At 37.8% G+C, this 27,735-nt stretch overlaps 1 protein-coding gene across 1 annotated transcript in view; it reads right to left on the reverse strand.

Moving 5' to 3' along the window:
• The window catches only part of LOC124802781 (Down syndrome cell adhesion molecule-like protein Dscam2), an 866,453-nt gene that overhangs the window by 486,885 nt on the left and 351,833 nt on the right, over positions 1–27,735 (reverse strand). The window contains exon 7 of the mRNA XM_047263777.1: positions 26,700–26,849. Coding sequence (XP_047119733.1) covers positions 26,700–26,849 — 150 coding nt within the window. The remainder of the gene's footprint in view (positions 1–26,699; positions 26,850–27,735) is intronic.

Here is a 27,735-nt window from a genome sequence, read left to right on the forward strand (position 1 = left end):
GTTTCCATGGGATATTTTGAAACATGCTATCCAAAGAAGCTGACACGAACCAGATTACATGGCAGTCCCCAGCCAAGTTCTTGGATCAAAACTGGCATCAAAACATCTTGTGGAACTCTAAAGAGACTTAGTTCTAAAATGAAAACATCTACAGACCCACAGTTCAGAATATGTTAGGAATTACAAGAAAGTATGTCAAAAAGTTACTGCCAAGGGCAAAATGTACAAGTAATGATAGTTTACTAAGACAGTCTGAAAACAAATAAAAAGCTATGAGGTATTGTGAAAGCTGAAACAGGGAAGAGATGCGAAGACCAAGACACCATTCTCAAAAATGCAGAAAATGTCAATATTAAAAAACAAGAGTTGCCAAGTTAGATGAACAATTATTTCATAAATGCAACTTCACTAAGTTCTAAATTTACAAACCCCAGAAAAAAATTACAAAAGCTGCTTTTAGCATGAGAGCAGAGCCAACAAATGAACATGACACTTGAAAAGTGATAAAAAGGTTGAAACATAAAATGTCGACAGGAGCAGAGGAGATGCAAGTGTTCGTCATAACAATGACAGCTCCACAGATTGAAAGGTCCTTGGCATACATAGTTAACCTATCATTTAGTGAAGCAGCATTTCAAGAAAGGCTGAAGATCTCAAAAGTGAAAAAATTATTTTAAAACTGTGACAAGTATGATGTTGAAAATTATTGGGCAGTGTCACCCCTTCTGCCATTTTCCAAAATATTAAAAAAATGATGAAGCACAGAATCAAGAAATATCTAAATGACAATAAATTCCGGCCCGAGCTGTCAAGAGTTGGTGGTCATGTGTACATGAAGTGTGCTTGTTTGTGTGTATGAATGGTGTGTGTCTTTCTCTGAAGGCTGTGGCCAAAAGCTTTATGTAAGTGTCTTTTAATTGTGCCTGTCTGCAATTTAACATGCCTTCTTAACAGTATGTAGCAGCCTATTTTTTCCTACACTGTTGACATTCTTACCAGGAGTTTCCATTGTTCTGCAAGTAATCAGCATGGCTTCCAGGCAGGTAAAAATACAGAAACAGCAGTGACGTACTACACTGAATATATAATCAAAAATCTAGAGAAAGACTATAGCATAGTAGGAGTAAATTTAGATCCCTCCAAACATTTCATACTGTAAACCCTGGCACTATTTTAGAAAAACTGGATGTATTGTGTATTCAAGGGGCAGGGCAGTTCGGTAATACACGCACCTGTCAGTACTAGAATTTTTTTGGAGTTGCATTTTGAGATTCTTCTTGAAGTCTGAGGGTATTTCAACAGTCTCATATATTTGACTCTATCCATAATGAACATGACGTCGTGGTTGTAAAAGGCAATGTTAAAATGTCAATTCAGCTACCTGCTTACAGTGTGAAGAAAAAAGACTAGAATTTTTGCATTTCAGAAGTCATGCTTCTATCATCAGAATAATTACTGTACAAGAACTTCTAAAAGTACTAGAAATATAAACCAGAACACTAAAAATGAAAAAAATGTGCCTACTTCCCTTGCATCCGTAACTTCTTAAAATATTCAAGCACATCACTTTATAACTTTTTTAGGTTGATAGTATGTATAAGACCAATTTTAAGCTAATGAACAATTTACAACATAAACTCAACAAATATGAGGGGGCTTGTATATACAATATTCTATGGAACACCTTCAATGCAAACTATATAGATCAAACTGGTAGATCCTTCAAGTACAAAGAACATACAGACACTTCTCAGCTTAAAAGTTTCGAGAAGTCAGCAGTAGCCAGGCATATTCATGAAATTGGCCACCCCGTGTTGGGAATTGATGAGGATCTCGTAATGTTGCACATATGAGATAAAGGCAAGAAACTGGATCTACTAAAACAACTGGAGATTACTATAAACGGCAGGAGGAATCATAATACATTAAATGAACAGCTAACAAGCAACACAAATAACTTCTTCAGAAATTTTTCAGATTTCTTTTTAATACCTGTAATTGTGTAGCAACTTTACAGTACACTGTTAGCTTTCCGTTCATGATGAGATTTGAATTTCTGCACTGCCCTGCATGGTTATATAGCATCTTAGTTTACATTCACAATGAGCTTACTCACATTACTTATGTGTTTGTCCGGAGGATGTGGCTGATGGGCTGTGTAGGTATATGGATGTTACTGTGACACTGCCAATACCCATGGACAACATACGCAATTCCATTTTAGTCTATTTTATCACATAATGGTGAAATGGATGTACAACTTAAGACGACATGGATGCAAGGAAACAACCCACATTTTATTTTTATTGCTCTGGCTTAAGTTTTATATTGGTCGCTTTTAGAAGTTCTTGTTTTCTTTATATATTGTAAACAGGTGGCTGAGCAAACATTTTAACGCTGTCTTAAACTCATAAACCAGGTGGATACTTTTCATATATGAGAATCAAAATTCTCCAACACAGCAGCAGCACTAATACAAGCTCTTACAGCTGCAACAATAAATCAAGCATTACCATGACTGAAACTTTCGTTACTAACAACACTAACATTAAAATTACAGCTTACAAATGCATGAGGAGCATCAAGAATAGAGGTAGGGGCTATTCCTTCCAGTTTATTATTCGTGACACCCACTCCAGTGCCACTCCTTGTTCCTATGTTAAGAATACTCTCGAATACAGTAGCACGATGATGGCACAAGTCGACAACATCCGTAGCTGTGCACTGCACAGTAGCTCCACTCAATGCAGTTGCCTGTGCAGCACCCTGAACGACACCAATTCACATCGACAACAATACTATGTGTATGTTGTAACAAGTCTCCTCATATGCACCCACCCTCTAATACCCACTCTTCACTTATCACCAATAAAAATTTAAAAATAATAAAATAAAATAATGAAAATGACAATTCAAAATACAACTGTGTATCAGCGTTAAATCTGAGGGCATACAAAAATCTAATCAAGTGCTCTTCAAAATGGACACAACTTCTTCAACTAGACTGTAAAACACTTCCTTACCTAAAAGAAGGAGCAGGAAAACCCTGAGCTTGGCAAAGCAAACCAAAACTTCGTCCTGCACGACGTTTTATTGAGCTGCTACTCAGATCAGTTACAAATGTTGGAGATTTAGCTCCTATTGGTTCTGAAGATTGAAAAGTATTATTATTATAATACATTGCTGTAACTAATTTCTTGTACACAAATGATCAATTATTCCTTATATATGAATGGTCAGTTATAATTTCTTTTGTACACTGCATTCATACATCTAACAACAAAATAGTGAAGGCGGTGTGTGTGGCAAGGAAAAGTCCTTATACACTCCTCCAGTTACAAATGAGTTGAAATGCTGTTAAATGCAGACATAATGTCAGTAGCAGGTTCCATTACTCAAACAAATATTCATGGCATATAAGCAGAGCAGTATTGTACACAGGGAAACTATTGCTCAAAATATCAAGGTGTCCAAAGTTTGTGCTTTTATCAGTGTGTCATTTGCAGAAAATTCAGTTCACACAAAATGTGTTATTACTTTAAAACAGGAACTGACTTCAGGAAATTCACACGAATAGTTCTAGAAAGGTGAATATTGCATCAAATCAACGGCTCATACATCATGTTTGCTGCCACTAGTCAACAATTATCCACAAAGGTGGTTATCACTTGCTGACATCTATCCATGGGCATATTTCACAGGAACTGTTTGCCAGAAGATCAGCATATTAACCAATCATCCCACTTCATATAAGAATGCACTTATAATGCACAAAAACCACATATTAAATACTTTTCTGGATAGTGTCTATTAGTACTCTTTAAAGATAAATTTTTTCTGTTCAGAGATCCTTCGGGAAATAGACTTGGAGATAACCTAGATCACATTTCTATCCTCTAGAATCCCCTAAAGAGATTAATATATATGTGCAGCTGTGTTTCTTTGAGACTACGCTTGTCATGGGAGATACAGATGTGTGAATGCCAGTTCAGGTCACCATACTAGACAATGTACTTGATTTTTAAAACGGAGAAACTGCTTTCTAATAATGAATATTCATGATCTTTGGCATTTATGTCCTTTATCTTCTGAAGCAAAATCAAACAACGGAAAATCCAGGACAGATTGTAGCAATATTATGAAAAGGATAGTTGCTACTCACCATATAGCAGAGATGCTGAGTCATGGATAGGCACAACAAAAAGACTTGTCAGCAAGTAAGCTTTCAGCCAAAATGGCCTTCATCAGAAATAGACAACATATCAGTCTCTGGCAGCTGAAGCCAGACAACGTCTGTCAGAGACTGTGGGGTCATGTGTGTATGAGTTGTGTTTCTTTTCGTTGTGTGTATCTGCAACTCAGCATCTCTCCACTATATGGTGAATAGCAACTATCCTCTTCACAATGCCATTACACTTTCTCTTCTGAGGACACTTTTGTAGCTTTATAGGATTTGTGGAAAGGTGCAAGACTTGCCTGGCATCACATGATAGGATCTGTGTTGAGTTCAATGTTATAAAGTTCATGACTGTAATAGCACTAAATTCTTAGTATATTGTTATTCTTATATATCACATAGGGAGTGCAATATACTAAGAATGTAGTGCTATTATGGTTATGAACTTCACAACATTGAACTCAAGACAGACACTATCATGTGAAGCAAGTCTTGCACCTTTCCACAAACCCTATAAAGCTACAAAACTTCTCTCAGAAGATAAGAGATATAGATGCCAAAGATCATCAATATTCAATATTAGAAACTGGCTATAAACGTTTTGTTGAACCTCTTGGTCTTAGATTTGAAATGAATACTTTGGAAAACACATTAATAAGTGCTGTTTCTTCTACAAAATGTTTGTTCCCTGTCTCCCCTTCAACATTTTTTGTGCTGTGAGGGTCACTCCAAAAGAAATGCACACTATTTTTATAAAAATACAATTTTCATTCTGCATGTGTGAAAGTTTTACAGTGTGTAGGTACATCTTTACCGCTTGTTTTCAAACTTCGTTCAACCTGCTCCCGTGAGTTGCGCCATCACAGCATGTCTTCAAGACGGCTGCTACACTTGAAGTTCGTCAGAAGCAATGTGCTGTTATAGAATTCCTGTGCTGTGAAAACGAGACAGTGGGAAACATCCACAAGAGGTTGAAAAGGGTGCATGGAGATGCTGCTGTCAATCGCAGTACAGTTAGTCGGTGGGCAAGCAGGTTATGTGATGAAAGCGGGCACAGCATTATTGAGGATTGTCCTCGCAGTGGCAGGCCTTGTACTGCACACACTCCAGACAATGTGCAGAGAGTTAACGAATTGGTGACTGCTGGCAGACACATCACAATGAACGGATTGTCACGCTATGTTGGGATAGGGGAAGGAAGTGTTTGCAGAATACTGAAAGTGTTGGCGTTAAAAAAGGTTTGTGCCAGGTGGGTTCCCAGGATGTTGACAGTGGCTCACAAAGAAACAAGAAAAACGGTATGCAGCGAACTTCTGGAACAGTACGAGAATGGTGGAGATGAATTTCTTGGAAGAATTGTGACAGGTGATGAAACATGGCTCCATCATTTTTCACCAGAGATGAAGAGGCAATCAATGGAGTGGCATCATGCAAATTCACCCAAGAGAAAAAAAATTAAAAACCACACCTTCTGCTGGAAAAGTTACGGCTACAGTGTTTTTCGATTCTGAAGGACTCTTGCTTGTGGACATCATGCCAAGTGGAACCATCATAAATTCTGATGCATAATATGTGACAACACTGAAGAAACTTCAAGCCTGACTGAGTCGTGTTCAACCACATCGGCAAAAGCAGGATCTTTTGCTGTTGCACAACAATGCATGGCCACATGTCAGTCAAAAAACCATGGAAGCGATCAAAAAAACTCGGATGGACAACACTGAAACACCCACCTTACAGTCCTGACCTGGCTCCATGCGACTATCATCTCTTTGGGAAACTGAAAGACTCTCTTCATGGAACAAGGTTTGAAGATGATGACTTCCTTGCGCACGCTCCCAAACAGTCACTCCAACAGGTTGGTCCAGAATTTTACCATGCCGGTATACAGGCGCTGGTTCCAAGATGGCTGAAGGCAGTTGAGAGGGATGGAAATTATGTGAAGAAATGAAAATATTGTTCCTAAAGGATTATCTACACACTGTAAGACTTTCAAATATGTAGAATAAAAGATGGATTTTTTAAAAAATAGTGTGCATTTCTTTTGGAGTGACCCTCGTAATAATGTAAATAAATCACACATCAATAACCTGCTGCTTCATATTCTGATGCAAAGAACTATAAGCAAACATGTACACCAGATGTTTTAATCATTTTGCTTTCTGATTTCCACTTGTTCCTTACTTCACAACAGGCCATTTACTGAAGAGGAAAAAAAGAGTCTATAAGGACTGCAGTGGGGGAAACGGATTAAGTCTCTTGTGCTTTCCAATATTTTTGCTTAAAATAACAATAAAAGTGGACATAGAGCAATAGAAATAATTTTTAGAGTACTTCATAGAAAGGGCAAGAATTGTAGTCATCTGTTGAAGCTTTAATCTGATTGAGAAATAAACACTAACCGAAAAATTGGGATGGGGTGCCCCTGTGCCTGACACATCAATGCAAAGTTCTTGCCAATTGGTCGTTGAATCACATCAAACTTTGCTGTCGATGCAACACGAGGACCAGAGCTACTCACTGGCTCTGTAGCAAGAAGAAACAGGTTTTAGGCATGATTCACAGGCTTATTTAAAGAAGTTAAACAGGGAAATAATTATGCTTCAGAGTTTATTCAGATTAAGACTATGTAAATACTAATTTCCTCTTCTAAAACAAACATGCAAAGCATATCAATAATTATCAAACAGAGTGTAATGTATAAGGATGTACATCACAACTGATCAAATATAGGTGATACTGAGCAAGTAACAAGCTTCTTAACTTGTCTGTCCTTAGTTCAGAGCCTCCACTGTTTAGTGAGTTTTGATCTCTCGTCTTCCATCTATATTTCGAGGCTTTATAGGGTAAACTGTGTCCATTATATGATCATCGGACCTGAACTCAGTGCTGTTGTTGAATCATACAATGGCTAGCTCAAGTATTTTTACACTCTTACACACGACATAATCTAACACTTCCAATCTGTTGTTTGTGGCCTTCCTGGTCCTTTATCAGCCAAGAAATTTGCATTACAAGCTAACTAATCTCAGAAATATGTTCCACCTTTCATTATATTGTGATGATTGATACATACATTTTAGGGACAAGATTTCTTACAGTTCACGGGCTACATTTCAGTATATTGAGAAAAACCAACAAGCAGAAAAACTACAAAATCATATCCTGAAGAAAACTATCACAAGTTTCAAAATAACCAGACAGACACAAATTATGAAATGGCTTAGACCGAAAACAACAGAAGTGTCAGAAACAGCATAACAGTGTCAACCACTCACAATCATCTCATCTGCAGGAAATTGCCTGCAAGATGCCACACACAAAAACAACAAATCTGCAATTTTTTTTAGGGTGCTTTGTCAGAAATGCCTTTAGAAAAAGAATTAATTAACTGTGAAGCCACAAAGTCAACCATTTGTTGCAGTGCATCATAATGTCCAATCAATGAGAAATAAAATCTGAATGCTGGAAGTGTTACTGCAGTCTGAAATAAATCCAGATGTAATACGTATTTCTGGACATTAGCTTTGTAAAAAAGAAATTCAGTCAACCTGTATTCTAAGGTACTCATAGACAAATTTCTACATTTGGTGGTACTACCATCTTCGTAAAGGCCCAGATAAAATTCTGTGAGATAGGCCTAAAAAACATCTTGCACAACCAGTATATAAAGACTTCGAGCTTTCTAAGATTAAGCTGCCTGAACTAAACTATATAATTATAAACATATATAGAGTACAAGTAGTAGTATTCCCATCTTTATGACCACATTAGAAATTCTACTGAATAGTGTCAGGTCACTAAATATCAAAATAATACTCTGTGATGATTTTAACAATGATTTTTCCAAAAAAAAGTAATGCTACACATGCTTTGATAAACTTGAGCAAATCATTCAATATGATCCACCCAATACACTCCCCAACAAGGTCAGCTGAGCATACAGATTCAAAAATTGACCAAATCTTCGTAACTGATACTGGCTCCATATTCTCTGGGAAAGTATTGAGCATGGGATACAGTGACTATGGCACTCTGCACCTGAGCATTGATATGGTAAAAAGCAAAATCAGCACCAAACAAGTAATTCAAAGAAGAACCATTTCTGAGGACAATTTTAGGAGTTTTAATTTGCTACTTGCCAAGGAAAATTGGGAAAATATTTATATGCAAACCACTGTTGACAGCATGTTCTTAATCTTTGATAACAAAAAAAAAATGGCTCTGAGCACTATGGGATTTAACTTTGGAGGTCATCAGTCCCCTAGAACTTAGAACCACTTAAACCTAACTAACCTAAGGACATCACACACATCCATGCCCGAGGCAGGATTCGAACCTGCGACCATAGCAGTCGCGCGGTTCCAGACTGTAGTGCCCAGAACCACTCGGCCACTCCGGTCGCCTTTGATAACACCTTCCTTTATTATTTTAATACAGCATTTCCTCTTGAAACAAAAAATTTCAAACAATAAAAACAGAAAGTCATTGGTAACAGAAGAATCAAAATTCCTAGTGAGAGGAACAGATTTCTACAAAATTGCTGTAAAAAATACAAAGTCACGCAAGAGTTTTCTGAGTGTTGTAAAGCTTACAAAAATGTCTATCTTACAGTCATTAGACTGGCAAACTTTTATGAAACGACAATTTCATAAGTAACTCTTCAAACAAAATGAAACCCATGTGGAAAGTTATAAAAAAGAAACTTGTAGTTGAACACCTAAAAAAGAGAATATTTTTCTATCACTTAAAGGTTCTAAGGTCACAGATCCACATACAACTGTAAACAAATTCAATGAATACTTCAACTCAATAGCCAAAGGTTCATTCAGGCTAATTGCAAGGTAACATTCTCAAGTTCCACCAATACGTCAGTGTTTGTTTACGAAACAAACCCCGACAAAATTATGAATGTAATAAAATCGTTGAGCAATAAAACCTCTAGTGGCCATGATGAAGTACCTGACTTCATATTAAAAGTAAATGCTCCCCTCAAAGTAAACCTCAACCATCATCAACCATTCATTAACAAGTGGCATTCCAGGATGGAATGTAACAATATTATAAAAAGGATAGTTGCTATTCACCATACAGTGGGGATGCTGAGTCACAGATAGAGACGACATGGTCTTTTTGTTGTGCCTATCGGCAACTTAGCATCTCCGCTATATGGTGAGTAGCAACTATCCTTTTCATAATATTATTACATTATTAAAGAAAGGTTCCTCTGATTTAGTATCCAGTAATTGATCTTTGTCCATATTAAGCATCTTTTCAAAAATCCTGGAAAAAGTTTTTTTAATGACATACATAAATTTTTAATGTATAATCTTGCCCCTATCAGCAATCAACAACATGGTTTCAGAAAATCTATGTCCAACCAAACAGCAATTCTGGAACTGTTGGGTCACATACTGAAATCGCTCAAATAACATAATATAGCTGAGGTATCTGCTTAGGTCTCTCTAAACCTTTTGATGTACTAGATCATAAAATACTGCTTGATAAATTGGAAAGAAAGGGAATAAGAGGTGTGGTATGCAGCTGATTGTGCTCTTTCTTACAGAACTGCAGAGAGAAGGTATCACTTCAATACCATAGACTGATGAAAGATCAATAAAATACGGTGTTCCTCAGAACTCTGTTCGAGGTCCACTACTTAAACTCATTTATGTAGATGATCTTGTTGATCACACAGGCTATCCTGTTTGCTGATGATATAAGCCTAGTGTTGACTACATCTAGTTCTGAAGACCTTCAGCCAGTGTCTGGCAACTCTGTGAAAAAGACTTTCTCAGTGGTTTAACAAAAATTTCCTAATTGTTAACAGTGGAAAAACTGTATGCATCAACTTCCATTTAATTCCCTCATCCTGCCACGAACTACCAAAGTAAATTTAAATAATGATATAACTGAAAATGTAAATTCAAAAACTTTTTGGGGCTGTGGGTTCAACGGAATTTAAAATGGGATACACATATAAACAAATTATCAAATAAACTCTCATAATTGTGCTATGGACTAAGAATATTGAAATCTACCTCCACAGTAATGCAAGCGTACCATGCACTGTTCCATTCCTTGCTGCGCTATGGAATCATCTTCTAGTGAAATTCAACTCTCAGCACAAGTATATATAAACTACAAAAAAAGAGCACTGAGGATAATTTGTGGTCTCAAAAAGATGGAGTCCTGTAAATGTCACTTTATAAACTTCAAGTTCTAAACATCCCATGCTTGTTCATCTACGAAACAATCTTATTCACCAGGGAATATCTCATATGAACAGAAAAATTAATCCACGACCAAGAACACTCATATATTATACCAGCGGACTATCGAATATCCACCAAATTTTTTCAAGGACATCATCATACCAAAAAACTATAATTCACTTTGGTGTCATATTATACAATAAGATGCCAGATCAAATAAAACTTGCTCCAGATCCAGTAATTAAAAACAAACTAAAGGCATTTCTAACAAAGCATTGCTTCTATTCAGTGCAAGAATTCCTGGAAGTGAAAAATTAAAAAAGTGTCAATTAAATATTAAAAACTAAATGTAAGCTGAGTTGCCAAATCCGAAACTTCTGCGTCCTTTGGATAATACTGTGATTAAATATAGAACATTTGGAGGCAAAATACTAACCTATAATTCTACAATATACAAGTATGTTTCTGTTACATTTATCAAATTTTTTAATGCTTTTTATGGATGTTCATCTTTCATTACACGTGAATTTCATTGTCTGTGCATTCTAATAGTCAGTTTCATGTTTCATGTATTTTTAAATGTTATTCTCCTTCTGTTAAATATCCAGATTCATTATTTCTGTATTCCAGTGAACATTTGTGTAAATTTTCAAGCGGCAATCCATTTGCCTATATATTTCTTAGTTGCACATATTCAATGTATGTATATTCTTTGAGTTTATTCGTCAGTGAGCACATCTGTATAATATTTAAAGTGACAATCCATTATGTATATATTTCTTAGTTGCTCATATTCATTTGTTTGTATATTCTGCGTATTAGTACATTCATCAATGAGCAATTTTTCTGTTTCCATTCTCACTGTGTAATTTTCTTACTGAAAAATGGCTTTTCCAATATTATGAGTACTTTTTGTACAATATGTGGTCGACAGGATAAATAAAACGTACAAATATGAACAGCAATGTATAATATGTGATCCGCAAGGTAAATAAAAAATGCAAATACGAACATCAAGACATTCTTGCATGCTCAAAACTTAAATTTTCGATTGAGTATCACTGATATTTTGAAAACTGTAAGCTGCAAGTCTCTTTTCTAAACCGATGGACTGAGAACACTGGAACTTCTTATGAAACAAAGAGGTAGCAATAAGAACAGCATAAATATGAGTTTCTTACAAACCTAAAATTTCATGTTGCTGTTGTTATAGTGCTTGTCTTCTCAAGTAACATACGCCATACAGCCTGCATTTGTGAAGATATGTGCAATGATAATCTTCACTTCACCCTCATTGTACCTTAATGCTAGAGGCTCATTCTGATAATATTGTATTTTGATATAGTGTTAAAAATGAAGGCTTCTCAAAAAGTATCTGACCTTATTTTTTATTGTAGAAATTAACAATGGTATCAATGTGTGTGCACTCTACACATTTGCAGGCATGCACTGAGTGCATAGCTGACTGTTTTCATGGCTGCAAAAACAATCAGGTGCCAGTTATCTGTTATCAAGTGAACAAATGTAAGAGGGAGTTGTCGAAATTTGTGCTGTGGGCAAAATGACAGAAAAAGTAAAACAATGTCACTGCATCAAATTTTGTTTTAAGCTCAGCAAAACACTGCATCAAATTTTGTTTTAAGCTCGGCAATTCTCATGTTGAAACACTCTGAACGGTTCAGTTAGTATTTGGGAATTACGCAATGGGTACCACACAGGTAAAAGTGTGGTACAACCACATCAGAGCTGGGCACTATCAATGAAGAGTGAAGCACGTTCAGGTAGACCCTAAACATCCACTAATGAGGTCATTACTGACCATTTGAGGACCCTGGTGACACAGGAGAGATGAATCACAATCAGAGAACTTACAGACAAAATTAATACTGGATCCATTCATTCCATTGTAATGGGCATTTGGACCTCATAGGATCTCAGCAAAATTTGTGCCAAAGTTGCTAACAACTGAGCAGAAGCAACTTCGTTTGGCGATCATACAGGGCATGTTGGATACTGTAAAGAGTAATCCCAACTTTCTTAACATAGTGACCACTTGTGATGAGTTCTGGTTTTATGGGTATGTCTCAGAAACAAAAAGTTCCAGTCATTGAAATGGAAACATTCATCATCCCTGAGACCCAAAACAATGAGGCAGGTCTGCAGAAACGCGAAGGTCATGCTGACTGTCTTTTTAGACTCCACTGGCATGGTCAATCATGAGTACACCCCGGAAGGTACTAAAGTCAACAAGGGGTTTAATCAAGAGGTTCTGCATTGCCTTCTTAAAGCAGTGAGAAGCAAACAGCCAGACTTGTGGGCAGCGGGCAGTTGGCACCTTGACCACAATAACACATCCACTCATCATTCTTAACTCATTCAGAGTTTTTTTTGGCCAAACACAACATGTCTGTTGTTTGTCAGCCCCCCCCCCCCTCCCCCCGACCTAACACTGAATGACTTCTGACTTTTCCCTAAAGTGAAAAGACCCCACAAAGGGACCAGATTTCAGTACAGGGAAGACATTAAGCAAAATTTGATGTAGCAGCCGCAGAGCATACCAAAAAAGGATTTTCATTGGTGCTTCCAGCAGTGTCAGCAGCATTGTGAGAGGTGTGTAGAACCTGAAGAGGACTACTTTGAAGGTGACTAGAGTCAAACAATTACCGTATTTACTCGAATCTAAGCCGCATTTTTTTCCGGTTTTTGTAATCCAAAAAACCGCCTGTGGCTTAAAATTGACTGCAAAGTAAGTGGAAGTTCTTAAAATTATTAGTAGGTGCTGCCACAACCAACTTCCGCAGTCGAATATATGTAGCGCTACACAGGCATGCTTTGCAGGCACAAAACTTCTGCAGGTGCCAAAACCTCTGCGTCAGTAAATAAATTTAAAAAAAAAGGTGGAAGACAGAGCTTTTTTTTCTCCGCCCCGAGTTTCAACCACTGCATTTTAATACATTATCCAACGAAGTAAATACAAATTCCATATTGTTCATCTTTGAATGTAGCAGCATTTCAATGTACTACGAAAATCCGACTGGGATGTTTGTCAATACGGCCAATTCTACGTTCTGAATTTTTTCCCTATCTGTGAGAAGAGATGGTTGCTAAGAGGAACTTTTATTAATTGTGAATCACATGCAGTATTCTCTTCACAATAAGAATAATACTACTATAAACATTTTGCCATGCATTCTTTCATGTTTGCTGCTATCTCATTTAAACCCTGCCTGCCTAATAAACTACGAAACTAGACTGAGACAACAGCAAACGCGGAAGAATATACATATCATGTCATGTTTATATTCGTATTATTCTTATGCCCAATAGTGATACAGTCAGAAATGAAGCACGGCAATTGACTAGATTTTTAAATCTAAGATGACTCTAATTTCTGTGCAGAATGTAATGTACTAAAGAGCTGTCTGCAAAGATTTTCAAATGGAGAAAAATTTTCGCTAAACGCTCGTTCAGAACATCTTCTATCATACGCAGTATATTATTTGGTTCTTGTTGATCCTTATCAAAGAAAGCAGCAGTGTAAGTAACAACAAATAGTAGTCTCTTGCCACTGTTTCGCTAATGAGACAATTCCTCTCTTTTTTTTTTAATTGTAAGCGGCGGTAGCGTGCACAAAAGCAAGCCATGCCGCGAGTGGCGACAGGCCGTAAACACTCATTATCAGAATGCAACAAACAATGCATGACACAGAACAATAATGCATTTTCAGCTTAGAGTGACGTAAACACCTATAACAAAGAGAACGGCACTTATCAGATCAAAGCAAAATAAGCAATCGGTTCAAACCAGATGAAGCACGTGAAAAAGGAAAGGTACCCGTATAAATACGGACAGTGCACCTGACGCACAGCAATGGCTACATGGTAAAGCTTAACTGCTATGCTTACGACTCGAACCAAACTACTGTAGCTGTATCGTCATTCATTCGATCTAAATTGTGTCTCATATTACAATGCACCAACTTTGTTTCGATTTGGAGGTGGGGCCTAAAACTTTTCTCTCCCCTTGAATTTCGAGTCTCAAATTTCACGTGCGGCTTAGATTCGGGAAATTTTTTTTTTTTTCCTTGATTTCGAGTCTCATTCTTCAGGTGTGGCTTAGATTCGAGTGCGGCTTAGATTGGAGTAAATACGGTATATCTGAATAAAAATGGATTTTATATACAAAAGTTGGATACTTTTTGAACAGTCCCATATGCCCGTAACACTCCTCAACTTGCACCATCTGTTGCTTAGGTGCCTCCAGATACAGTGGAAAGCAAATGCAGGTTTTTTGTTGTTAGGATACTCACAGGTAATCCCTATAATCAACAGCTATCACAATGTGAGGGTATCCATAATGTGGCTAAATTCTGCAACTTTTCCATTAACAAATTATTTGAACAAAGTAACAGACTATGCACCCAGAGTTCCCTACATATCTCATAAAAAATCATTATACAGCTAACAATTAAAAATATATTCGAAGTTGTTACAAATCACTTAAGTCTCTCAAGCTTCATTGTGACTGGTTGACACACCCAAGTTAACAGACACTGTTAATCCTACTCTGCCTCAAAACTACAAATTTGCCAAACAGATGTTCTTTTGAATATCGCACAATCAGAGACTGTCATAGTTATGAATAACTAGAATGATGAGCAACTGGATTGGTGACACACCTCTACTGAGTTTTATTCTGATGAAATTAGTATGAATTATGAGACAGACTTCAGAACATACTGTAAATAATGGGGAGCAATGCCAATGCATGATCATTCAACAGCCATTCATTAACAATTGAGATTTGTTGCAAATGCATAAAATTGTGTGGAGCCCACTTGCAAGCAAGCCAGATGTACTCAGTGGGGTCGATATAGTGCAAGCTCAGGGAGTCATAAGACTATTATTATGTCTGTGGAAGATTCACTGACTCACTCCAGTAAAATTATTGGGCAAATAGCTAAAAGTCTTTAGCTGGATTTACAAATTTCAAAGGAGATGCTATAGGTAACCAGACATTTTTATGTGATATGAAAGCAATCCCTTTGCCATTCTAACATTAACAATGCTCAATCCCATCTCCATGCACACCAGCAGAAAACATACCTTGCTACCCTCACATGTTTTCTCTTGAAATCTTACTCTGCCATATCTGTGTTCCCGAGGGAATAAAATTTTGACAGCTGTCAGCACCACCATCGTCTAGAAGCTATCAATCAACTGTTAGTTAATGACACAGTATCTTTCTTTCAGGGAGGAGCAGCAAACACCAGAACATTCCACAGGTGGGCCAAACGTATGTATGAGTAAGGAGGGGAAGTCAGGCGGTACATGTCACTTGCACAGCACTGTGGGTTCACAATGAACAGAAGCAGCTGTGTCACCTTCAACACTAGCAATCCTATTTTCTTCTAATCACTGAACATCCTTCTATTGCTTTCATTTGGTGTCCAACATCCACGATTCAGTTCTACATTGTAATGCTTCTTTCCGTAAAATTAATGCACTGCAAATGAACCTCAGCTGTCTATTTTATCATTAAATCTTAATACGATGACACATGGGTCAGAAGTGTCACCTTTTCAAGATTTATTTTGTGCCCATTCTCCAAACATTAGTTCACCATTGATAATGTGTCTAAGATCTATTTGTTTTATGTCATTCACTTAGTTATCACAGCTCTCAGTGGTAGTGTGTAAAGTTTGGAAACCACAGGTACTGCCACATCAATTTGCCTTGTGCTCAACAAGTACATGCAAGAAAAATATCTTAATATTACTTTCCATCTCATTAGCACACATAATATAGAAATGCACACCAGTGTCGGTAATCCACTGGCTGTTACAGTGCTATTTTACTTTGAGGCCATATCCAGAGAACGTTGTGATACACTGAAGGAAACAAAATGAGTAACTGAACTGCAGCTCTCAAAATGCTCTGTTAAGAAATTGATCATAATCAGTGATAGCATGGATTGCATCACTGTGTCATCTGTCCTTTCATAATATTTACGATGATATAGGAAGTATACAGCTGTCAGAATGAGATGGATCAAATTGACAGAACCTGTGGAAACTTATTTGACCTTAATATATCCAGCAAGCCTTCCATAAGTACCCTCATAAAAAATTACAACACATCCAAATTGGCCCTTCTTCAACTTCTTAAGTGTGATAAACCTGTCAGATGTTTCAGCAGTCTATAAGCAGGAAAATCGTTGCCAATAACAATGTGTCTAAGAAGAATCTCCTCCACATGTGACAGTTTCAGGCCTCCAGCAGCAAAAGATCCTCAGAAGTTCCTACATTTGCCATATCTCATCGGTCCAAAAGATCTTTTCCCATACTTTGAGTATTTAATGACAGTGTCAAGTGCACATGGCTGAAGTGGATGTTCTGTCATAAGTGTTACTATTTAACATAGATGACTCTAATGAGTGACACAGAGATAAGAGAGAGAGAGAACAGGGTCAGGTTTGTACTGTTGTTTATGTTGACGAAAGAGAAGAAAAAGGGTGAAACTATAAGCCAGCACTAGACCATCCCTCTCTGGCATCACCAATGAGGCAAGCTAGTTTAATGTGAGGATGAATCACCATTAATAGTTCACAAGCCCCCTCTTCATGAGGCATTGAGTTTGAAATGAATCCAGCTGTTTCTTGGCCACAGTTTGTGGGTGGTCATTCATGCGGACAGGCAGCTTGTTGGTTCCCATGCCCACACAGAATGCAGCACAGTGATTGTTACTTAGTTTGTAGATTACGTGACTGGATTTGCAGTTAGCCCTGCCATTAATGGGATAGGTAGTGCTTGTGGCTGGACTGGAGCAGGCGGTGGTGGGAGGATGTATGGGACAGGATGTGCATCTAGGTCTATTACAGGGATTGGAAGCAGGAGCTGTATAGGGATGGATGATGATATTGTATAGGTTTGCTGTGTGGCATAATACCACTGTGGGAGGGGTGGGAATGATAGTGGGTAGGACATTCCTCATTTCAGGGCACTACAAGAGGTAGTCAAAACCCTGGCAGACAATGTGATTCAGTAGATTCAGTCCTGGGTGGTACTGAGTCAAGAAGGGAATGCTCCTCTGTGGCCAAATGATGGGACTTTGTAAGGTGGTGGGTGGCTGGAGAGATAAGGCAAGGGAGATTTGTTTTTGTATAATGTAGGGAGGGTAATTAATGTCTATCAATCAGAATCAACCAATGACCAATGTTGAACCCTGCCTGACTCAGTTGACTGTCCCTCCAACCGTAATAAGCCGTCACTGGCTACAAATCACCCCCTGTTAAATTTCCAGAATTTCTTAACCTCGAACCTTGCCTCACCATTATTCCCCAAATCCCTCAACATGTAAACTAACCTTACATCTGCAGAAAGAATCACAATCCATCACCCACAAACTGATTCTGTCCTTATAATCCTACATGCTGACAAAGGCTAAGACCACTGTTGTTTCTAACTACAAGGATTGTGTGGCAGAATAACTCAGCCAGCTATCAGATACATTCACTTGCAAACCCTGCCAAAGTGGCCCCATTCCAAAAACCCAACAGAAAATACAGTCTCTCCTCAAATCCTTAGGCCCATCCCAGAACCTCTCCCCAATGTGTATCTCTCTCCTCACCCCTACAACTACCTGCACTCCTACCTTCTACATGCTTCCTAAAGTCTATAAACCCAGTCACCCAGGATGCCCCATTATGGCTGGTTATTGTGACCCCACTAAGAGGATCTCTGCTGTCATATACCAACACCTTCAACCTATTACCTGCAGCGAACCCTACAGTATAAAAGATACCAACCATTTCCTCCACTGTTCCTGCCCCTTTACCACACGGTGCCCTGCTCGTCAGTATTGATGCCACCTCCATTTACGCTAACATTCCCAATGCCCATGGCCTTATCTCTACTGAACAAAACCTACAATCTACTTCCTAGTCACCATGACCAACTACATCCTCACCCACAATTAATTCTCCATTGAAGACGTTAACTACAAACAAATCTGGGTTACGGCTCTGGCACTCAAATGAGACCATCCTATGCCAACCTATTTATGGGCCATCTAGATGAATCCTTTATAAACACCCACAGCCCTAAACCCGTTTCAGGTTCACTGACGACATCCACATGATCTTCCTCCAGAACCTGAACACCTTCTTCCCCACTCACTTCAGTTGGTCCTACTCAATGGAACAAGTGACCTTCCTCAATGCTGACCTCCACCTCACAGATGGCTATGTCAATGCCTCTGTCCATATCAAACTTATCAACCAACAGCAATATCTCCTCCTTGACAGCTGCCAACTACCCCATACCAAGAAGTCCCTTCCATACAGCCTAGCCACCGGTGGCCGTTGCATCTGTAGTGATGAGTGGTCCCTCTCGAAATATATTGAAAGTCTTACCAAGGCCTTCACAGGTGTTAATTAACCTCCCAACCTTGTACAAAAAACAGATCTCCCTTGCCTTATCTCTCCAGCCACTCACCACCTCACAAAGTCCCACCATCCGGCCAGAGGAGAGCATTCGCCTCATAACTCAGTTCCACCCAGGACTGGAGCAACTGAGTCACATTGTCCACTAGGGTTTCGCTACTTCTCGTCATGCCACGAAATGAGGAAAGTCCTACTCACTGTGCTTCTCACCCCGCACACAGTGGTATTCCGCTCCCCACCAAACCTACACAATATCATCATCCATCCCTACACAACCCCTTCTCCCAACCCCTTGTCCCATGACTCATATACCTGTAATAGACATATACTCAAGACCTGTCTCATTCATCCTCCCATCACCAACTGCTCCCATCCAGTCACAAGCATCACCTATCCCATTAAAGGCAGGGCTACCTGCAAAACCCGTTGGGTGATCTACAAGTTGCATTCTGCATGTGCATGACAACCAATAAGCTGTCTGTCGACATAAATGGACGACGACAAACTGAGGCCAAGAAGCAGCTGGACCACCCCATTACTGAGCATGCCCCCTGATACGATCCTCTTCATTTCAATGACTGCTTAACAGCCTGTGTCGCTTGGATCCTTCCCACCAACACCATCTTTTCTGAATTGCACAAGTGGGAACTCTCTCTGCAATATAACCTACTTTCCCATAACCCTCCTGATCTCAACCTTCATTAGTCATTGTCCTTACCCATCTAGACACCTCCCTGCTCCCATTCCAGCACTACACAGCCCTCTGTTCCACAAACGCAGCCACTGTCTTTTTAAGTCTCTCATTTTCTACAACCCCGCCCTTCCTTCCCCTGCCCTCCATCTAATGCAAATGCACACACCTGGCCTACCCTCTCTCCACCTCATCCTTGTTTGCTCCCACAAGCAGCACATTACCATCCCCCACTCCACCCTGCTATCCCTCCCCGCCCCAGTCTCCTCCTTACCTCCACCACCCAGTTGCTTCTCCCATCACGCACTGCTGCTCACAGTCTGGCCTCAGCAGCCAGACACTGTGGTCATGCACATGTAAGCCACATTTGTGTGAGTGTGAGTGTGTGTGTGTGTTTTGTCTACTTCCTACGAAGGCCTTATTGGCCAAACCTCACTTTCTGACATTCTTTCTGTTGTGCATATCTACGACTCAGCATATACACTATATGGTGAGTAGCAACTATCCTTTTCATAATATGATTGCTGTATATATTATATACAACTGATTCTGGTTTTGATCTATTCCTGTATTCTGTCTCAAACTCTTCAAGCTCGCCAATGAAGGTATAATATCCCCAATGAATAATTCTAAACACTCCTCTCCCCCTTTCAAATACTCTGAACATTAGATACGATAAGAACTCTGAATATAAGAGAATAGCACTTAAAATGCAGTTTACTGTGCTTACCTATAACTAGGTGGTGGATACCCTTGAGCTGGGCACAAGATTGAAAATGCTGATCTAACAAATTTTTCTGATGTGTATATTTTTGTAAGAGATGGAACCTTGGGGGCAGCAGCTCCTACAGGCTCTGCAAAGAATCCCAACAGCTTAAATCAAGTTATGATCTCTTACCTGTATGCTGGGACGGGGAAACCCTGAGCTGGACACATCAGGGTGCAGTTGTGCCCAAGTCTGGCTTTGAATCCCCTTACATCATCAGTAGTTGGAAATTTTGGAACTGAGCTCCCAACAGGTTCTACCAGAAGAAATACAAAAAGGGACACCTACTTCCTACTTATTCTCCATTAGCACATTTCAATTTTATCTCAAAATACACTGTAAATAAACAGTGTTCCATTACGAAATACAAAGAATGAAATGACTGCCTTTGATCACACTCTAATTCTTCCAACTTCAAGTCACTTTTCCATCTTCGTCAAGCAATAGATGTAATATATATCCAGCATATGCATAAAACAATAGTGCTACACATACAGGGACATTGAAAGTTACTAACTTTATGTAAACAATAAACAAATTTTTGTCATCAATAATAAACTCCATGTAATCATTGCTGTGTGTGCTTCAATAACATATAAGTGAGTTAGGATGCCACTGTTGAACAAAGGGAAGTGATTTTCTTTCTTTTTATATTTTTGTTAATACAGGGCTATTACAAATGATTGAAGCGATTTCATAAATTCACTGTAGCTCCATTCATTGACATATGGTCACGACACACTACAGATACGTAGAAAAACTCATGCAGTTTTGTTCGGCTGAAGCCGCACTTCAGGTTTCTGCCACCAGAGCGCTCGAGAGCGCAGTGAGACAAAATGGCGATAGGAGCCGAGAAAGCGTATGTCGTGCTTGAAATGCACTCACATCAGTCAATCATAACAGTGCAACGACACTTCAGGACGAAGTTCAACAAAGATCCACCAACTGCTAACTCCATTCGGCGATGGTATGCGCAGTTTAAAGCTTCTGGATGCCTCTGTAAAGGGAAATCAACGGGTCGGCCTGCAGTGAGCGAAGAAACGGTTGAACGCGTGCGGGCAAATTTCACGCGTAGCCGCGGAAGTCAACGAATAAAGCAAGCAGGGAGCTAAACGTACCACAGCCGACGGTTTGGAAAATCTTACGGAAAAGGCTAAAGCAGAAGCAGTTCTTAAACAGTAGATTGGAAAACCGATGGATCGGTCGTGGTGGAGATCATGATCAACAATTCATGTCATGGCCTCCACGTTCTCCCGACTTAACCCCATGCGATATCTTTCTGTGGGGTTATGTGAAAGATTCAGTGTTTAAACCTCCTCTACCAAGAAACGTGCCAGAACTGCCAGCTCGAATCAACGTTGCTTTCGAACTCATTGATGGGGACATGCTGCGCCGAGTGTGGGAGGAACTTGATTGTCGGCTTGATGTCTGCCGAATCACTAAAGGGGCACATATCGAACATTTGTGAATGCCTAAAAAAACTTTTTGAGTTTTTGTATGTGTGTGCAAAGCATTGTGAAAATATCTCAAATAATAAAGTTATTGTAGAGCTGTGAAATCGCTTCAATCATTTGTAATAACCCTGTATATTAGTGTTATGGATTACTGTTGTATATTTCTGTTTTTGAGGAGTATGAAACAATTCTCCGTTACAAAAAGAAATGTTCTGTAGCAAAGCCAGTTTGAGCAAAAAGTAAATTGCTAATAAACCATGGTAACTTTCACCCATTTATAACAGTGTCCAATAAATCCTGCATCTTCATTAAAAAAAACCGAATCCTTACCACTTCTTACTGACCACAAAATTTCCACGCATTACTCATTAATAGTCCAGCCAATAACACTCACAACTAAACATGTTAATTAAAGTAGTTTGGTCATGTTAACTAATCAAGGGAAACAAATTCAGTATTTAACACAACAACCCGAAGTTCATAACAGGTAATATCATACATGAATTTAGTGTATCAGATAAACTTACTCACATTTCTAAGTAAATGTAAAACGATGGGAAGATACTTATGGAACAGTTTCTATGATTATTTTTATTCTGTGGGAGAGACAGACAGAACCACAATAATTATAAATCATTCTGATGTAGAAAACAGCGAACTTTGTCCCATTATTAACCAAGCATGCTGGAAATCCATCCAATTATGAATAAGATCTTCAGTCCTCGGAGTTCGCACTGCAAGGGATCAAAGAACTGGGAAGCATAAATAAAACACTAGGGATGAGAATAGGTGAAACTACAAAAAGTAACAACACTAAAAGTGATAGGACTGCCACAAATGGTCAATCAGTATGATTAAATATTGGACAATGTCTGCTCCTTCAGAGATGGGCAATAAGAAGAAAATTCATACTGGAAGAAAACTAAGATGACAATAATGATGATAATGATGGTGATGAAACAATATTTGATCAATTTATTGTTGATGAGGAAAAGGGGCCAAAGTAGAGGGAAAAGAAGCAGATTTCTGAACTGCTGCCTCAGAATAGTTAATGTTTAAGAAAACCATCTGTCTGAAGTGACACAGTTTATTAAGTTCTGTGGATAACAATATTTTTTTAACATCAATCTCTTCCTTTAGTGTGACTTGGTATGAATCAAAAATACATTGGCTCAGTATATAGGCTAGTTAGTAAAGAGGTCTGCATTTAAACTTCTTCAGTCATGAACTGTATCAGTGAACTGTAATTCAATAACTGTCCAATCAGTATATTTTAATGCTTCACAGCCAACTTGTGAACACCCTACCCAAACATGTGGGAGGTTCCTCAAATAAATCGAAATCTCCTCTAGTCCCCTAGGTAGTCATCTCCCCCCTCCCTATCATTAGTGTGAAGCTTTCCCCCATTAAGATGAAACGTTGCCCAATTTACAACTGATGAGCTTTCTGTCCCCAACCTTATAACTTGTTCCTGGGTACGTTCTCAGTACGCAGTATCAAAAGTGAGAAACTTGTCTGGATTACACTTTGGCTCCGGCCTGTCGTCATCAGAGAATGTAGCACTTTCATTCCGGAATGCAAGTACATGTCTATTACCAGTTTCTGCAGTTCAGATCAGAGCATTATAAAGCCTACATCATCACAGATATTATTGTATTTTTCACAGTTTAAGACCACTGTTCATCTATTGCAAAATTTTGCCTTTACTAAACTTGGATGACCCAGAACTTCATTACTAATTAGCTCCTTGGTATCACAACAGTACCAACATACTGAAGATGTAAATAAACAATAAAAAACTGCAAAATAGAAAAGTCTTCTTTTTGACCACAATTTCTTTTCAACCTCCACAAACTGAATAATATTGCCAAACCAAAATTGTGGATTTGTGATTGTGATTGCGATTTATACACATGCTTAATATATGACTTCTCTTTATACAATTAAAGAACCAGATTTGCTAGTGTGTATCATTTTTGGAAACTTCACACTTACCTTTGGTGCTGTGTTCCACAAATGGAGTAGAAGAGCAAGAGGAAAGTGGATAATTTTACAAACAGTGAGTTGGTAAATTTGGACTATAAAAAATGTTTCTGATAATTTCCTGTAGCATTTCCATCTATTCGAACATTGGAAAAAAAAAAAAAAAACTGACAACAGTGCCCATTTGTAAACAGGGGTACCCTATCCCAACATTCAGGCAACAAGTACAAATATTTAAGCACTTAAATGTGTTCTGAAAATATTTTCAAACTTATTTCAAACACAGTTATTTATTTGTAGTCATGCATTATATGTTACTTTACAAATCAAAGATCAGAAATGTAAAATTTAAAGTGATCAGTTAATAAAATTTACATACAATCCCCAACAATTAGCAGCTGGAAAATAATGTGGCCAACACGTACAGTAAGTTATTAACACCACTCTTTGAACACTTTAGAACACTAAATACTCTCTGCAGCTGACACAATGCATAATCATAGAATATGAGTGATAATTAAAAACTTTGCAAAAAATATGACTCTTTACTGGTGAAACAGTTATTTGGGTTACTTTCTTATCCTTTAAATGTATTAGCTGACTATTTATACCTCCTGTTGCTCAAGTATAGATTTATACAATTATTTAAAAACTAATAAATACTTTTTAGTAACTGCTAGCCATCACAATTTGTCAACATATTAAGCAAAGGTTAAGTAATGTATCACTCAATTGTGAGTGGTAGTAACTATTTTTAGAAGAAGCTGATGACTTATCATCAGTCATGATCAAATAACAACCAATTTGGCTATGACTTACTACAAAATTCTTTTCTGGTCCACTGTATTTCACTTCTTAGAAAACTGTTCTAAAATATTCATATACGAATGCTAACAACTTGCTGTAGCATTTTCACCAATCATTATGTCAACTGCTCACGCGTACTGATATTTGAGAGAGTTAGATTTAAAGTTGCAAACAAAAACAGAAAGTGCTCTTAATGTCAGAGGCTGCCTTTATGGAATTCTTGCTAAACAGAAAATACTACAGTCTACACAAATTATCATATTATTCTAATAATTCAAATTAAAGGAAAACATTTTCCCCGCTCAATACATAGCTGCAGCAATTTTCAGTGTTTATTTTAATGCCATGATCACATGGAAGTAAAACTCAGTGTGCGGACAGAAACTATAACCACATTCAGATAAAATTAATATCTGCGTATCCAATGGCAGTAGATCAAAAAACACAAACAAAAATTATAAGGTTCATTATTATTTGGAAGCTGCCAATCTTTTCTCTAGTAAATGAGAAAATTGAAGAAATGAAACTATAAATGGTAAAACAGGGAACAACACATGACAGACGCACACAAAAGGCGGGGGTCTAAGCAATCCACCTTTCCTTTTAACCTACCCTCTCTCCTAAATGAGGAATTTACTAATAATTCCAAAATCTAGGATAGGATCACGTACTTTTCTATATGTGCCTATCAGCAAGACTTTTGCTTTCTGAAAATAAGTACCAGACAGTAATAAAGTCTCACCATTTTATAGTTTTCCTTTTGGTACAAAGAAAGCTACCAGCAAGAAGTAGGTAAGAGAAAAGTGATTTGGAAGAGGAGAGCAGAAAGAGGAAGTAAATAACTGATCTTTCCTTTCTTCTCACGGCATTTCCTTCCCATATGTCAGCATTCGCAACTGCACTTCATACCAATTCTAGCTTCTCAGATTTACTAACCTCATTATCTTATTACAGAAAAACACGTTTCAGAAAACTACAACATTTTATAAGTTTTGTATGTATTTAATGATCTGTTGCCATGAATTAAATTGATGATATTTCTACTTCTACTTTTTTCTGTGTTTAATTAAAACTAAATTTACTTACAAGTAAACTTTGTAGCAAATTAAAAACAAATGACCTATGTCTGCTTACTATAGATAAAGAGATAAGGGATCAAAACATTAGGTAATGTGCAAAAATAGATTAAAATAGTATGTAAATATGTAGGACAGTTCTGGTAGAATGTAAATAAATTAGGAGTAAAGAAGACCACTCACCAAAAGCAAAGCGATACACACACACACCCCTGTGCCCTTGCTTTGTGCTGGCATAATGTAGGGGCACAGGTAAGTGTGTGTGTGTGTGTGTGTGTGTGTGTGTGTGTGTGTGTGTGTGTGTGTATTTGTACCCTATCTCGACAAAGCTTGCAAATGTTACTTCTCTTTTGCATTTTGCCTGTTGACAACTCAATTCTTCTGATTTTGGTGAGTGGTCTCCTACAATCCTAAAACAATATATAAGTTTTCAAGCTCACTGCTGAGTCACGGTAGCAGTTCAGCAGTGACTGTGTGGGTTTCAGAGACTAAAATATTAAATACTGCCAAGACTGTAAAACAGAAATGGTCTGTACAGGAGAGTACATAACATATGCATTGTAGTACACTTCTTGTAGATATACTGTTATTTTTGTGAGGAATTTGCAACAACTAAATTTTTAATGGCTGCCCATTTAACCTCATGTTATAGTGATTAAATAACCTACATCCTGCCCCATGCCCCTGCTCTCTGACCCATCCTGCTCACCTTACTAAAGTCAGCAACTGCAATGACCTGTATTTGATACCTTATCTCTTCCTGTTGGTACATAGAGAGAAGAATGGAAAGATTATTGGCTCCATCGTTCATTCAAATGCTTTTAAGGACAATTATAATACTTTGTTGGATAATTAAAAAAAGATCAGATTCTGTTCAAACCCCAATAGGCTCTTAGAAACTACCTTCCACTAAAATTACTAGCAAAAGCAAATCCTCTTTTGCAACATGACAAAATTATGTAAATGCAAAGGAATATGTATAATAGACAAATGCTCACAGATTCAATTGACCAAACACGCGAATTCCGAGACCTCTCCCTATGTTCGCAACAGTTGATTGTAAAAGATATTGCTTAACTGATACTCACCAGTGATGACAAGACGGCCCTTTGTTGCACTTAATCGTGTTTCTCCACTAAGTCTGTGTTTTGTACGACACTGATATGATTTGTAACCATCTTCAGGTCCTACATCTCTGATATGTAATTCACCCGATGGTAAAACTATGTACTTTCCATCTGAAAATGTGTTTGTAACTTCTATATTTCAAAATATTACACTTTTAACATCCAGTTCCCAAAGAAAACTGAGCACATAGCTTTAACTTTAATTGAATGTTCAATCCTTTACCCACACTTAGCCCAAGTGTTAAGGACAACCTTGTAGTCAGAGAGTAAGCAATTACTTTATTTAATTTCTTCATAGTACATTAAAGTTTACATCATTAACTGCAAAGAGCATATAAATTCATAATATTAAAACTAAACAGTTCAATGAACAGAAGGAACTTTCAATTTCAAAATAACAAAGCCATTCAGTATCTCTCTTCATTTTAAATATGAAATTGTAATATCAAAATATTGGCACTCACTGGGTGAAACAACTATCAATGATTTGGGTTAACATAAGACTGAAATAAAGATTCAAAACTATTTTTTTCCTTCTAAACTTCAGTTTCCCAGACAGAAATGCCATTAAAAAATAAAAAAAGTGTGTGTTTTATTTGGGAACTGGAGTGCTTTTATCAAATTACTATATGTATTTTTTTTCACTTAAACCAAACGTGTACCATAGGCCTATAGCACATCAGTTCTCTTTTTTCAAAGTGTCTGCAACACACCAGTTTCAGCTTCATTTATGCTAAGTAATGAATACGAGATTCAAGCCATCAGTAGAATAAATAGTAAATTATCACATACATTTTGAATCAAATGTGTCTTCCAACATACATGTACGCAAGTGGGGATTTGTTGCAAAAAATTAATGCTGCATAGTTATGACATACAAAAAAAGAGAACATTGAGAATGGTTTAAGTGAAATAAACAGAAAATAGCACTAACAAGAACACTGATTCAAGGACAAACCATTATGCATGCATTAAAGTTTTATTCTTACTCAACATA

Source organism: Schistocerca piceifrons, chromosome 6 (genome assembly GCF_021461385.2).
Source record: "Schistocerca piceifrons isolate TAMUIC-IGC-003096 chromosome 6, iqSchPice1.1, whole genome shotgun sequence".
Classification (NCBI taxonomy): domain Eukaryota; kingdom Metazoa; phylum Arthropoda; class Insecta; order Orthoptera; family Acrididae; genus Schistocerca; species Schistocerca piceifrons.